We start from the raw sequence: 15,057 nt of genomic DNA on the forward strand, positions 1-15,057 counted from the left end.
TAATGGATCCCCCCAGTTATGATTTTGGCTCTCCCTCCCCCACCATGACCACACGCTCTCCCTAAAACACTGCCAATGTTCCTATTTGTCACCTATTTGGAGGAAGTCCTTCTTCAGTACTACTCTTCAGAGATGCTTTGGATAGCTCATCTAAGGCATTTCTGTATTCCTTGCAACTAAAAGGGAAAGATTAGCGTATGTTACAATTACTACAATACCAATCCATTTGCTTTAATTCAGAGGCAGCAACAAGTAGGAGAGCAATTCCCTGGAGATAGGATACCCACCTTGTAGTTAAAAACAAATCCCACACAAGGCCCACTAGATCCAAACTCCGGTTATTTTATCTAAAAGGATTTTCAGAGCACTGCAGACAGTCTCATTTCCCTATGTACAAGAGCTGTCACTTCAATTTTGCAAGGAACACTCATATGGGGCTAGAAGAGGGTCTTGGATTTATAGATGTAACAGATGTAAAGCATTTACATGCTCCTTGAACAGAAAGGGCACTGAAGACTTTAGACATTTGGGATGAATCCAACAAACAGTGAATCAGTTTAAATACCTGAGTGCAAAAGCTATGATGGAGCTTGGCTCCTTTTCACAGACTGCAATGGGTACCCGCTCGTGCTCATACATTAGGTAATGCTTATCTGGGTCACTGCATAAGAATGAGAAAAAAGATTATTAATTTACAATAGCAGCTTCAGGAGCAACAGGTGAAGTTTTTGGTGAAGTTCAGACTATCAAATACACCCTCCACAACAGATTCTGCAAACTGGAAGCTCCACATGGACTTGAAAAGGTATTAGCTTTTCCCATCACAGATATTTATAGGCGGTACATTAGCTACAGGCTAATTTTACAATTCCATTAGGTATTACAAGGTAGCTAGAGAGTAAAAAGATTAACAGGATAGAGAAGACAGGGGTTGCTATAAGCAAGTTATATATTATTAGCAATTATGAATATTCTAGTAATCCAGGGATGTGTGTGTGGGGAAACCCAAGTTGTGACTATCAATTTCTCTCTCCAGCAGAAAGCAGTTGCACACCTTTCCATTTCTGTAGTTAATCCAGGATATCAGTTTGTTGTTTAACACACAATTTTCATGCCCATTGGCATTACTATATATTACTTACAAGGGGAATGGAATAGGATTATAGTTGTTTCCAGGCAACAAATTTGCCAAAATAGCTTTCATAGTAGATTTCTCCTTCACCTGGCTGTCCGTAGATCCCAACAAGTGTCCATCACATACATCTGGAATGAGGGTATGACTTAACTGGGGGTAATGAAGCATATACCAGAACAGTCAAACTTTACTTAAATTTCCAGTGGGCAGTATCTTGGGGGAGAAAAATGTATCTCTCATTTTATAAACTGAGAAGGTGAGGCAGTGAGGTTAAGGACCAGATTCCTAAAGAGTATAATTATATTAAGCACCTAAATTTAAAACCTTGCCCTAAAGGTTTTGCCTCAAGTTACAGCAGGCCTGTGGCAAGAGCCACAAGTGGAACCCAGAATGTCTAATTTCCATTTTATGGGTCCTATCCTGAGCCATGCTGCTGAACATATGCAAAGTCGGCTGCATGAGCAGCTGATTACCGTACTGCTTATTAATGTTTGCACTGTAACTCTGCCCATTTTTGTAGCGAACGTATTAAAATCTTCCCAGATCAAGATTTTTTCAGAAAAGCTGCTTGGTGGATGTCAGCTTGCAATACAACAATATTGGTTCAGTTACATTAGCTGGTGGGCCTTGTAACTTCATACTAGTTGTCAGCAACCTTTCAGAGGTGCTGAGATATGACTTATTCACCTCTATATATGGGTCTGAGTGCCTGTGATACTTTTTGAAGTAAATAATAGCCATACTTACAGCAACTTCATTAATAAAAAAGATGAAGATCTTACCTATTAGTGCAGGGGACAGCAACCTTTCAGAAGTGGCGTACCAAGATTTAACTTATTCACGGATCTGTGTGCCCGGGCAGGGTTAGGAGGGGGGAGGGGAGGCAAGGGCAGGCTGGGGAGAACCGTTTAATTTAAATTATGAAACGGTTTAAGCGTTTTAACTTTCTCATGTTAGTTTATCAAACTTAGACTCATAGAATCCTAGGGCTGGAAGAGACCTCAAGAGTCATCCAGTTCAGCCCCCTGCCCAAGGCAGGACCAATCCCAACTAAATCCACCCAGCCAGGGCTTTGTCAAGCCAAGATATAAAAACCTCTAGGGATGGAGATTCCACCGTCTCCTTAGGTAACCCATTCCAGTGCTTCATCACCCTCCTAGTGAAATAGTTTTTCCTAATATCCAACCTGGACCTCTCCCACTACAACTTGAGACCATTGCTCCTTGTTCTGCCCTCTGTCACCACTGAGAACAGCCTCTCTCCAGCCTCTTTGGAACCTTCCTTCAGGAAGTTGAAGGCTGCTATCAAATCCCCCCTCACTCTTCTCTGCTGCACACTAAATAAGCCCAAGTCCCTCAGTCTCTCTTCATAGGTCATTAATCATTTTGGTTGCCCTCCACTGGACCCTCTCCAATGCATCCGCATCCTTTCCTTAGTGGGGTGCCTGGAACTGGACACAATACTCCAGATGTGCCCTCACCAGAGCCGAATAAAGGGGAACAATCACTTCTCTGGATCTGCTGGCAGTGCTCCTCCTAATGCAACCTAATATGCCATTCGCCTTCTTGGCTTAAAAGGGTGCACTGTTGACTCATATCCAGCTGCTCATCCACTGTAACCCTCACGTCCTTTTCTGCCGAACTGCTACTTAGCTAATTGGTCCCCAGCCTTTAACAATCTTGGGATTCTTCCATCCCAAGTGCAGGACTCTGCAACTTGTCCTTGTTGAACCTCTTCAGATTTCTTTTGGCCCAATCGTCTAATCTGTCTAGGTCACTCTAGACCCTATCCCTGCCCTCCAACGTATCAACCTCTCCCCCTAACTTCATTTTAAATAAAGTAAATTGTAAAGTCCAACAAAATATTTCCATGTTTTCTTTATTTAAGTCAGGGAAACCTTTTCTGAGTGGAGGGTCACTGACCCACAGAAAAATCAGTTGGGGACCACGTAAGTGAGGAGAAAAAAAACACCTCCAAAACCCCCGACCCTCACTGATGTAGACTCCAAATGAGATACCTCACTCCTGTGGTGCCCTAGCCTCACAGGATGAAGGGAAGAGAAGGGAGATGGGGAGACTGAGGTTCAAGGCTTCCCACAGATCAGATTTACTTTTCTGGGGATTTGGATTTAGTGGATTTTATGGACCTCCTTAGACTCTGGGGTAGGGACAAAAATGAGGGGTATAACGTGCAGGCCAGGGCTTCCAGCAAGTAGGATAGGGATGAGGTGCAGGGTCTGGGACGGAGGTAGGGTGCAAAAGCAGGCTGGGAGTAGGGCGTCTGAGCAGGTGGAGAGAGCAGGAGCAAGGGAGGGTGCAGTGTGGGACCAGGAAAGAGGGTGCAGCAGCAATGGTGGGTGCAGGAACAGGGTGGGGGTGTCTGGCCAGGAGGGAGGGTGCAGGAACAAGGAAAGGTGTCAAGAGTAAGCTGGGGGTGTGCGGTCTTGGCAGAGTGAGGGGACTGGGGTGTGTGTGTAGGATGGGGAGGGGAGACAGTACCTGGCTTTGTGCCCTCTTGCATCAACGGCTGCAGCCACCTGGTCTGGGGCCCACCCCAGAGCTGCAGCCACCTGGTCCGGGGCCTGCCCTTGACCCTATGGCTGCGGCAAAAGCACCTCTGGTCCAGACTGAGGCACCTCAACCCCAGTGCTACTTCCTCCCACCACAGTCTAACCTGCTGCAGGGAGGAGAGAGTGCTCTCCAGCAGCTGTGTGGGGGAAGAGGAGTGGGGCTGAGCTCCCTCCTGCATGCTGCTGAAAATCGGCTCGCGTGCCATAAACGGCATGCGTGCCATAGGTTGCCGATCCCTGCACTACACCCTTGCGACAGATTAGCATGCCTGAAGTCAGTCAATGATCAGATCTTGACCGTGGGTAAGGCGTTCTCCAGAATTCTTAGCCTCAGGAGAAAGAGGAGTGCCTTTCTGGCCAAAACTAAATGTTGAAGAGCATGTATGTACTCTTCATTCAAAGAGGGAAGGGTCAGTGAAGCAGAGGAGAAAGCATATGGAGAAAGGAGGATACCAATGGTCTTCCCTATATACGGGAGATTTTACGTTGTTAAAATGTCGTAACAAACTAATAAAGGTTCTGCTGCAGCTTCATGAGTTAACAATTAGGAAAGGTTAAGAGAAGCAGATGTGTATTTAATGTACTTTTGTGAGCTATAGTACACAGACTGCTATGTAAAGTGTTTGTTTCTCAACATCATGATTTTGAGAGGCAGTCAGACTAATTTAGTAACTGGTAATCTCATTTGCTAGCCACTACATAGCATGTCACATGACCAAAGGAAGTGGGAAATAAGCGCATCTTTGAACTGTACCTTCTGAGCTGCTGGTGGTGTCTGGTTCAGAGAGTGTACTAGCAAAGGAAGGGCCTCCTGTCAGCTGTTCCGACACAATTTCAGGAGGAGTTGGAAGCTGGAGATGGGTAGAGCTTGTGGAGCTCTGACTTGACAAGGTTGTCAAGAAACGGTCATCTATTGAACATACAAAAAGCCTAATAAGAACACTGGAAAGCATTTGAGGTTACCACGCAAAACAAGAATCTGCTTCCATCCCAGATCCTTTACCAAAAATCCACATTCACTTGGGCACCCATTTTTCCTCACATGTGTGACATAAGAGACCCTTCACTTGGAAAGTGAGCAGCAGTGTGAATGAGATCACAATTGCTAAATGGGGTTAACAGGAAAGTTGTCAAAAGCACTGGAGTCCCAGCTTTGAAAGCTACATGGGACTCACCTACACTTCATACGGCTGCAAGGCATCAGTGTGGACACTAGCTACCTCAACAGGAGATTGCCTCCTGTCGGCATAGGTAATCTACCTCCCCAAGAGACAGTAGCTGAGTCAAGAGTAGATATCTTCTGTCAACTTAGGCCATGTCTATACCTACTGGCGCATGGATGCTCCGAAGGTCAATCTTCCAGCATTCAATTTAGCCAGTCTAGTAAGGACCTGCTAAATCGAATGCTGAGGGTGGCTCTGTGGGTGCCAGTACTCTTACTCCTTGTGAGAAAGAGAAGTGAGAATCTGAAGTCTGAATCCAGATACCGTGACTCCAGCTATGCAATTCAAACTTCTCCTCTAGTGTAGACTAGGTGTGGTATAGTGTAGTATGGCTGGTGCAGTGTAGTGTTATCTACATGTGGCCTAACGGCTTCTACCTACAGGTGACTAAGTTTAACTTAACTATACAGGCATTCCCCGGGTTACATGGATCCGACTTACATCGGATCCCTACTTACAAACGGGGTGAGGCAACTCCACACTAGCTGCTTCCCCCCAGCAGACCAGGGAGACGCGAAGCTAGCACCCCCCTCTCCCCCCCCGCCACAGACCAGGGAGTCGTGGAGCAGCTTTTCTCAGCAGACACCTCAGCTTGAGAATAAAGGACTGAGGGAAGTGAGGTGTGGGAGAATAAACTGAGCTCTGGAGAAATGTTTGGCTAGAGTTTCCCCTACAGTATGTACCAGTTCCGACTTACATACAAATTCAACTTAAGAACAAACCTACAGTCCCTATCTTGTACGTAACCCGGGGACTGCCTGTACTATTTGGGAGTGTGGATTTTTCACACCCTTAAGCAACATAGTTATGCCAACTTAATTTTCTAGTGTAGACTAAAAAATTAGGCATTCCAGCTTCTTAGTCACTTAATGAGTTTTAGTGAAAGTCAATAGGGTACCTTAGCATCCAAGTTTTTCAAAACCAGGACTTCAATGCTTTTTGAATTCTAACTGGGTCTAGTGGCAGCATTTGGAAATTTTAAAATGATGATCAAGGTAAACTTCCATTGCACTCTTACTAATAAATCCTGATATTGCAATTGAGAACATAAGAAATCCAGTTTTCCTTTTTGTCATACATGCAGCAGATGCATTTATTGCATTCAATTCATCTCTGACAATAAAAAAACAGGACTATGTAGCACTTTAAAGACTAACAAGATGGTTTATTAGGTGATGAGCTTTCGTGGGCCAGACCCACTTCCTCAGATCAAATAGTGGAAGAAAATTGGCATAACCATATATACCAAAGGATACAATAAAAAAAAATTAACACATATGAAAAGGACAAATCAAATTTCAGAACAGAAGGGGGGCGAGGGGGGAGTTATAAGACAAAGACAATGCCCTTTCTGGTTGAAATAGAAAGAAACTGTTTTTTCTTTGTGATCCTGTCTAATATTTGTTTTGTGGGCATTGATCCTTTGGTGAAGTGTCTGAGACGTTTGTCCAATGTACATAGCAGATGGACACTTTAAGCACGATAGCATAAATTATATTTCTGGATGAGCAGGAATATGTGTTCTTGATCTTGCCCGAGCTCCCCCCCCCCCACCGCCTGCTCCCCCCCGTCCCTGCAAAGCCGCGGGGAAGCTGGCAGCGGAGCAGTCCAGGCGCGCCTGGGCTGCCTTGCTGCCCGAGCCCCCCTGCAGCTTTGCAAAGCCGCGGGGAAGCCGGCAGCGGGACAGCCCAGACACCCTGCGGCTGTCCCGCTGCCGGCGTCCTCAGAGGCTTTGCTCCCCATCTCCCTGGTCTGCTGGTCTCCAGCAGACCAGGGAGACTGGGATCAAAGCCGCGGAGACCCAGGCGGCAGGACCGCGGTGCGTCTCGGTCCGCCGCCCGTGTCTTCCTGGTCTGCTGGGGTGGGGGGGGGTGCAGCTAGTACGCGCCCCCCCAAGCAGACTAGGCTTTTCTCCGGACGCCTGTGGCAGAGCAGCTGGGGTGCTGCCGGTTGGGCGCTACTGGAGCAACCCAGCAGCACCCCAGCTGCTCTGCCCCAGGCGTCCTGATTCAGCCGCTGCTGAAACTGACCAGCGCTGACTATAGGAAGCCCGAGGCAGAGTTGCTCTGCCCCGGGCTTCCTGGAATCAGCTGCTGATCCGTTTCAGCAGCAGCTGACTTGGGGACGCTTGGGGTTCTTAAGTTGATTCTGTATGTAAGTCAGAACTGGCGGTCAGTTTCAGCAGCGGCTGAATCTGGACGCCAGTTCCGACTTACATACAGATTCAACTTAAGAACAAACCTACAGTCCCTATCTTGTACGTAACCTGGGGACTGCCTGTATATACTAACCAACTGCATAGCTCTTGAGCAGCATACCTTAAACACAGTTTTAAGCACAACACGGTTAATCCATATTGATACCCGATATACAGGAGAGCCAAAATATATCTTAATCATACATAGAAACTTTCCTGAGGTAACCATCAGGATGATTGTTCTGTGCCAAACAGTATACTTAACTATTTATCAGAGGCAATGTGTGTGTGTGTGAGGTGGGGCGACAATGGGTCACATGCACTTTAACAGCCACACATGGCCAGAGTAGCAGCGTGAGTTGGGGCCGCATTGCTTCACTTCCCTCACTGCGGTTGGAGGACGTGGTTGGTGGAGGAAGACGACCCTCTGCTGCCGATACCACACTATTCTCTGGGGCCACCTTGGTTTGGGGAAGAGGCAGAGCTGTGGTGAAGGGTGGGGGTGCCCAGCCTTTACCCAGGCTGGGTGTGCATGTGGCTTGTGGCCTTATGGGTCCCCCCCCTTGTCAGATACCTTTGCTGTGGATCACATCAATTTGAAATTGAAGTAGGTCATGCCACCTAGCTTTAGTGTCATTCGCAAACTTGCTCAAGTGCAATCCATATCCTCATCCAGGTCACCAAAAACGATGTTGAACAAAACAGACCCTAGAACCAATCCTTAGGGCACTCCGCTTGAAACCAACCGCCATCCAGACATCAAGCCATTGATCACTACCTGTTGGGCCTGACAATCTAGCCAGCTTTCTATGCACCTTACAGTCCCCATTCATCCAATCCATACTTCCTTAACTTGCTGGCAAGAATATTGTGCAAGACCCTAGTGCAGCAACAGAGTCCACAGGTAGCACATTTGGGATTTTGCAGCCTTAAGTGCTTTGAGAACTTTCAGGCAGTCTTGTACAATAACTCTGTTTCTATGCAAGATATATACTACCTTTCCTTCCTATCCTCCTTTGATAGTCATTTACATTAAAATGAATCCATTATGTCATAAATGAATTAAGGAAAAGATATGTATCGTATGTAGTGTAACAGTCTCAAAATGGAAAGTTTGCAAACACACCAATACTCATACATTGGCAGCTTTAATTATTTTAGATGAGAAGGAGCTGAGGTGAGCAATTCTATCATGTTCTTACTAGAAAACATTATCTACACAGACCTCTCTCTCCATTCTGTGGGGCTGGAGAAGCGTTACGGGGCGAGGCGTCCATTGCACTGATCTGTAAAAAGAAAGGTTGACAGAACACATGCTACTGAAAATGCAGCCAACAGTCCTATTTTCTTTACAGCTATATCCCCTATGATGGAGCAATTACAAATAAAGCAGCATCACATTTTCAAAAGAAGCAAGCCCCATCATTTTTAGCTTCAGCAACACATATGCCTGATGTGTGGCAGTACGTGCTAGTCAGAAGATATTCTGTAAGCCTGCTTGTGACTAAAAAGTAAGAGCTGTACTCGAAGAGAGACAATAGAATATAGGTTACTGCTATAATGGCTCATGATTCTCTTTGTTACATCTCAGGTTAGAGTCCTGTGCCACAAGTTTTCAGAGTTTAGTAAGTACTCTCTCCCATACCTCACTTCTAAGTGACAATTTCAGATTTGTACTGAAGTAAATATGCCCATTATTCTTACTATTAAGTTTTATAACAGTGGTGAGCAACCTGCAGCCCACTGGGTTTTACATGTGATCACGAGACACTTTGTTTACCCTTGCTGAGTATACAGGTGATGAGTATTACTATACCCGCCCCTAATTACTATTTACTGAACTTCTAATTAAATCACCACTTTTCTACACTACAAACTTTCCAAATCAGCAGGTTACAACGATTACAAAATTCTGAAAATATTTTATACGGAGACATGAGGGTATGTAAAGGACAACAAAGAGCAGCTGCTGCTTATCTATCTTTTTAGGCTACAAGAAAAAGGAAAAGAGCATATTTATACATCAGAAAGGATGTCACCTGCTTTTGCCTGACCCTAATCTATCTTTTCAGACTGTAGAAACAAAGGGAAAAAATATGCTTTAGGGCAATGCCTGCTGACCCCTTACCACTATCCCAGACCACTATTAATTTTTACATATCACAACAGTAAACAGTTAAACTTCCTCAGACCCGCTGATGGCAGGGAAAGAGGGGGGAGAAGGGGACAAATTTCCCTGGAGCCTGACTATTCAAAAGGGCTTGGGGTTCCTGGCTACTACTGCGGTTACTGCTGGAGACCCAGGCCCTTTAAACTGCTGCTGGAGTCTGCGGGCTGCCTGAGGGAAAGAAGTTGCTGTGGACCTACCCCTTCATGGGAGCACAGAGCTGGATTTCGCCACCCTTCAACCCCCACCTTACCCAGGTGCCTGGAAAAATCTCTCTACCCCCCCCCCCCCCCCCAATACTTTCTCTGTACTAAATCACCATTTACATTGTGATACAAAATCTAGTGCATAAATGTCTTTTTTCAAGCCAAAAAGAATACTCAACATCAATGTCTGGTTTTGATTGCTTTCACGTGGTATTGCATTTGACAGTCCCCAGTTTTTGTATTTTTAAAATTTACATTTTCTTCACTGTAACTATACAGAAAGCTAGATAAACATATGATGTTTTAGAACTCTTCAGAGGAACAATGGTGCAACATCCTCCGCATAGGAAAGTTATTTTGCACGTCTACAATATTTTTCCCTTTTTAAAAGATGGGAGAAGCTATTTTAGACCAGTTTGCTTCTAACCAGCATGGCAGTTTCAAGGTAACAGAATGAGATTACCTTATTTTCTTCACCTTGCCTCAGCCTTCCAGGACTAGGTGGTACTGAGGGTCGTTTTCTTCCCTTCTCCTGCTGGAAGAGATCCTGTAATCTGAGAGAGAAGGAAAGAGTAATCATTGGGCCATGCCTAAACACTATGGTAATACAAACAAACAGTATATTCAATGAGAAGAGTTATGCCAGATAAATATTATCATTCTGAGGGAAATCTATAAATATTGTCCATGCTGAGATTTAATCAAGTGTGTATCTTCATAATATTTTCTGGTCACCTCTGGTACTTATTAAAATGTTCTGCTTGACTAAATAAGATTACAATTAGCTGTGAACAGATCATTCTTTTCCCTCACACCTCATAGTAGGAGCCTTAGTGTTCAAGTCAGAACCGTTTTCAGAGTCACATATTGGTCATGAGAGATGGTTTAAATAACTGCAATAAAGAAATGCACTGATAAGTTGCCTGTACTTAAAATATTTATTCAAAATAATGTGCAGAGGATCAGTTGCCTTATTTAGGTTATCTTCTCATTTTCACCTTTATTCCAGCTGTGCCTCGTTTCCCATACAAATTGTGGTTCTTCAATAAGTCTGTACAATTTTACAGCAGAATTTGAAATACATTATGTATAATTCCACTCATTCAAGTCTAACCGTTTATAAGCAGGTTTTTACAAATATAATTCCACCTTTACACTCTCATTATGTAAATATGACTAGTTACTAGCAAGGTACTGCAATAAGTTGCTCTGTGATTGTGGCAACACACACACACACACAAATAGGGAGAAAGTGCAGTAGAATCTTTTACCTAGGTTGCTAGCATCTCTCTTACCTATTATTCCAGGCTTGCAGCATCTCACAGAGGCCCTGTTTCTTGACTATCAGAGACTCAAAGAGAGACTGCAACTGCTGAGGGGTGTCCTGTGAAGTAGACAGCATCCTTGCTTGGATCTTCTCAATCCAGTTCCGGAACTCTACCTCTTCCATCTATCGTAGGAAAGTGAGATTTTTTTTCCAGTATTCTGCTATATCCGTGTAACAACTGCTAGTGGCAATATATCATTTTTGCCCTGCATTTCACTGATACAAAAGCAGCATGTTACCTCTTTTTGTGCAAAAAGGTCTTCCATCTTCTCTTCCCTTGTTTTGCTGAAAGTATCAGTTTTCAAAGAGGTGAGACGATCATCAACAGCAAGGTACACATGTGAAACCCTGTGGTAAGAGGAAAAAACAATGGAGCCCTAATTCAGAATCTCAGAACTAAAATGTGGACCAAAAGTGTTCTTTAGTAGAACACAAGCTCAATTTGACACTAGAGTTTTGCAACTTATTCCTGCCCTGTAACAGCTTATGCCACTCTGCTTCAATGGGACAATTTGAGGGAGTGAGTCCACTCTCAAACAAGACGCAAGACCAGTGCCCCCTTGAAAGGAGAATTCTGTAGACTCTTCTAAAAGACCACAAAGAAAGCCTGCTGTTCTGACCAATTTTCTAAGCTATGGCAACTGTCTTTGAAGGCACACACAGAATCATCATTTAAAACAGAATATTCCATTAGAAAGAAAGCAGAGTTAAGGTAACAAATAGCTAGAATACATTTACCACCTTTGTCTGCTAAGAATGGCAATGCAATCTGAGAATTATTGTACCTTCCTGATTTAAGGCTAATCTATGTTTGAGAAATACAATGCATAAAACCAAGCTGAATAGGAAAGACCATCTCTTCTTACTGTCCCTTCAGTAGTTTAGCACTGAACAGAATACCTTGATGCAACTGTAGCAAGTTGCTACTAAAAAGAGATCAGCAGGATGGGAACCCTGCCAGTTTTCCCCAGCCATCTTTTCCATCTCTCCGAACAACCTACAAGCAAGACAGCAGTTTCTTCCGCAGTCTGAGGCAACAATCAAACTACATTCAATCGCCTGCTGCTCAATTACAGTCAGCTAAAAATAAACACTACGAGGAAACAAAGTACAGGCAGTCCCTGGGTTACGTACAAGATAGGGACTGTAGGTTTGTTCTTAAGTTGAATCTGTATGTAAGTCGGAACTGGCGTCCAGATTCAGCCGCTGCTGAAACTGATTAGCAGCTGATTCCAGGAAGCCCGGGGCAGGGGCTTCCTGTAGTCAGCCACTGGTCAGTTTCAGCAGCGGCTGACTTGGGGACGCCTGGGGCAGAGCAGCTGGGGTGCTGCTTGGTTGGTCCAGTAGCGCCGCCGCTCCTCGGCGCTACTGGACCAACCCAGCAGCACCCAAGCTGCTCTGCCCCAGGCGTCCTGATTCAGCCTCTGCTGAAACTGACCAGCAGTGGCTGAATCAGGACTCCTGGGGCAGAGCAGCTGGGGTGCTGCCCGGTTGGTCCAGTAGCACCCAGAGCGGCGCTACGGGACTAACTGGCAGCGCCCCAGCTGCTGTACCACGGGTGTCCGGAGCAAAGCCGCGAAGCATGGGGGCAGCAGGACAGCCCAGCCGTGCCGTGGCTGTCCTGCTGCCCTCGGGCTCCGTGGCTTTGCTCTGCTTTGCTCCCCGTCCCCCTGGTCTGCAGACCAGGGGGACGGGGGGCAAAGCAGAGCCAAGCCGCGGAGCACACAGTGGACAGCCCAGACGCGTCTGGGCTGTCAGCTGGCCGCGTGCTCCGCGGCTTGGCTCTGCTCCCTCCCCACCCGCCCGTCCCCCTGGTCTGCAGACCAGGGGGACGGGGGGGGGGGGGGCAAAGCAGAGCAAAGCAGAGCCAAGCCGCGGAGTGCGTGGGCAGCAGACAGCCCTGTCCGCTGCCCGCGTGTTCCGCCGCTTTGCTTCCTCTCCCTGGTCTGCTGGAGACCAGGGAGAGGAAGGGCCCTGTTCATAACTGCGGATCCGACATAAGTCGGATCCGCGTAACTCGGGGACTGCCTGTATCTGAAATCAAACCAAATTCAATACAATTGGTTTTGCTCAGGAAGCAATTTAAATATTTTCCTTTTAACATTTTATAAATTGAAATCAGAAGTTGAAAGTGTCAGAAGACCAGACAATTCAGATGCACCAGAGAACCTGGATACAAAAAAAGGTTTCCAAATTAAGCTTTCCAAATTAAGCTTCACAGACAGGATCTCTCACTCATTTTTTGGGTATTACAGAGAGGCAGCAATATTGTTTATAGGTTGAGGATTTTCATTATAACCGCATGCTTCCAGGGTCAGGATCATGAATTCTGACAATGAATGACAATTTTAATGATTACTTAGGAAAGTTCTATAAGAACACGTTGGGATATCTATAGAGAAGTCAGGAAATTTAAATAAATAATAAAAAAGACTAGCCAGGAACATTAAAAAGTATAATTATGCCAAACCTATGGGGGAAGGGGAGAAGAAAGAGTCCTCAGAGTAACTATAATGCAGTTAAAAGGTAAGATTCCCCGTTTAGATAGATGTGATGTACAAGCTCTGCTTGAGTGAGCAAAGTAATGATAGCTTGGGGGATCAGCGGCCTGGACAGTGGCATGGAATCCCTGCCCTAGTACGTACACAAGGGTCATCCAGATGATACTTTGGCAGGTAGCCTGAATCATTATCCAGGCCACCTTGTGCATTCTGCTATTTCTAATGTGCTAGCATGACCATAGTGTGTCTATTCACACTGACAATTGCACCTCCCAGCTGCTGTGGAGATATACTCACTACATTAAGTGGAGAGGGTCAGAATTAAGATTAATATAGGAACCTTATTTTGTCCCTCTTAGGAATTTCAATTAACTAGTCTGCTACAAGCTCTTACATTTAACTTAAAATATAGTTAGCAAATGCTTTCTTTAGTTACTGCAGCAATGATGGCTCCATGTTCTTTAAAACTTAAGTCATAAATAAGAAGAGTGAGTAGGTGAAGAAAAACAAAACAAAGCTTACTTTTGAGAGAAATCCTTCAGATCCTGCAGAATAGTAACTTTTAATGGAGCTTGACGTTTGATGTAGATTTTGGGGAGAGGAACACACACCTCTAGCAGTCGGATTGGAGAATAACTAAAAAGCAATAAAACACAATGGTGAAAATGAAACCCTGCACCACCGCATCTTTCCCACCCTTCTGCTGTTAGATTCTTTCAACTGCTGCACAGAGTATCAGAAAGAGCCCTGGAAATACATGGCAAAGCCGGATATACCTCAGCCTTCCAGGATACTATCATGTGTGTGCTGCTTCAGCAGCTATGTAAAAATGAGCACATGAACCATGCTATAAACCAGCAGGTGTAACTTGGTGACACAAGAGTGGTCATTTCTTTCACCTTATGCAGCCTGCCTATGGTCTGTGGTTCCATCATGTTGAGCCCCTTATTCCTAGAGACTGCCAGCCCCCATGCTCCAGCATTGCACAGAACTGTGTAACTGGATAGTGCCAGACATGCTGTACTTCTAACAGACGTACAAACTATAGTATAGATTGGGGTGGCCAACCCACGGCTCTCAAGCAGTATGCAGCTCTTTGTTCAAAGAAATGTGGCTCTTGCTAGTTTGTAGCCACATGCCCGAACAGCTCATGGCCAGCTGCTTTGTGCACACACCCCAGCACCTGGAGGGAGAGGTGTGTGGTTGCGGCAGCAGCAGCTCCAGTGAGACCCACGTATTGGGTTAGAGCAGAGGGGCAGGGCTGAGGGTGCCTGGTACTGGGGGAAGGGAGGGGTATTGGGTTAAAGTAGGGAGGGAGGGGGTGTCTGGCTCAGGGGGAGGGCATTGGGTTGGGGGAGAAGGGGCGGCTGAAGCACCTTACACTCAAAGTCTTCATGGATACAGAATATGGCAGCAGACACAGATGTCATTTAAATTCCAGGGTAAAAAAAAAGAATCAGCATGTACCTGGTTTACACTGTTTCTTTAAAGAAAATTCAAAGGGTCTATTGTTTGCCAGGCTGAAGCAATTATTCTGAGATGAGTCTGTCCCGTGTTGTTTTTGAACCTCTCATATTTGCAGTCTGGGACAGATCTGAATTTTTAGAACTATAAAAAAGCCATAATCTTAAAAAAAAGGAAACCATGCCAGAGATCAACAAGCTGGAGTGAAACAAGCACTTCAAATTGTGCTAATTTACTTCTCAGTTCAGTTTAATTTTAAAAAACTCAC

At 45.3% G+C, this 15,057-nt stretch overlaps 1 protein-coding gene across 15 annotated transcripts in view; it reads right to left on the bottom strand.

Moving 5' to 3' along the window:
* PIKFYVE (phosphoinositide kinase, FYVE-type zinc finger containing) overlaps nt 1-15,057 on the bottom strand; it is a 188,419-nt gene that overhangs the window by 25,643 nt on the left and 147,719 nt on the right. For 14 of the 15 annotated variants that reach the window (XM_075933821.2, XM_075933817.2, XM_075933820.2 and 11 more), the window contains 9 exons: nt 13,848-13,961; nt 11,064-11,172; nt 10,793-10,947; nt 9,961-10,051; nt 8,350-8,410; nt 4,459-4,614; nt 1,143-1,263; nt 566-661; nt 93-176 (listed from right to left, as the gene is read on the bottom strand). In XM_075933821.2, coding sequence (XP_075789936.1) covers nt 93-176; nt 566-661; nt 1,143-1,263; nt 4,459-4,614; nt 8,350-8,410; nt 9,961-10,051; nt 10,793-10,947; nt 11,064-11,172; nt 13,848-13,961 — 987 coding nt within the window. The remainder of the gene's footprint in view (nt 1-92; nt 177-565; nt 662-1,142; nt 1,264-4,458; nt 4,615-8,349; nt 8,411-9,960; nt 10,052-10,792; nt 10,948-11,063; nt 11,173-13,847; nt 13,962-15,057) is intronic. The other variant, XM_089779801.1, reaches the window with a different exon arrangement.

Source organism: Pelodiscus sinensis, chromosome 7, assembly GCF_052426305.1.
Source record: "Pelodiscus sinensis isolate ZL-2025 chromosome 7, ASM5242630v1, whole genome shotgun sequence".
NCBI classification, from domain to species: domain Eukaryota; kingdom Metazoa; phylum Chordata; order Testudines; family Trionychidae; genus Pelodiscus; species Pelodiscus sinensis.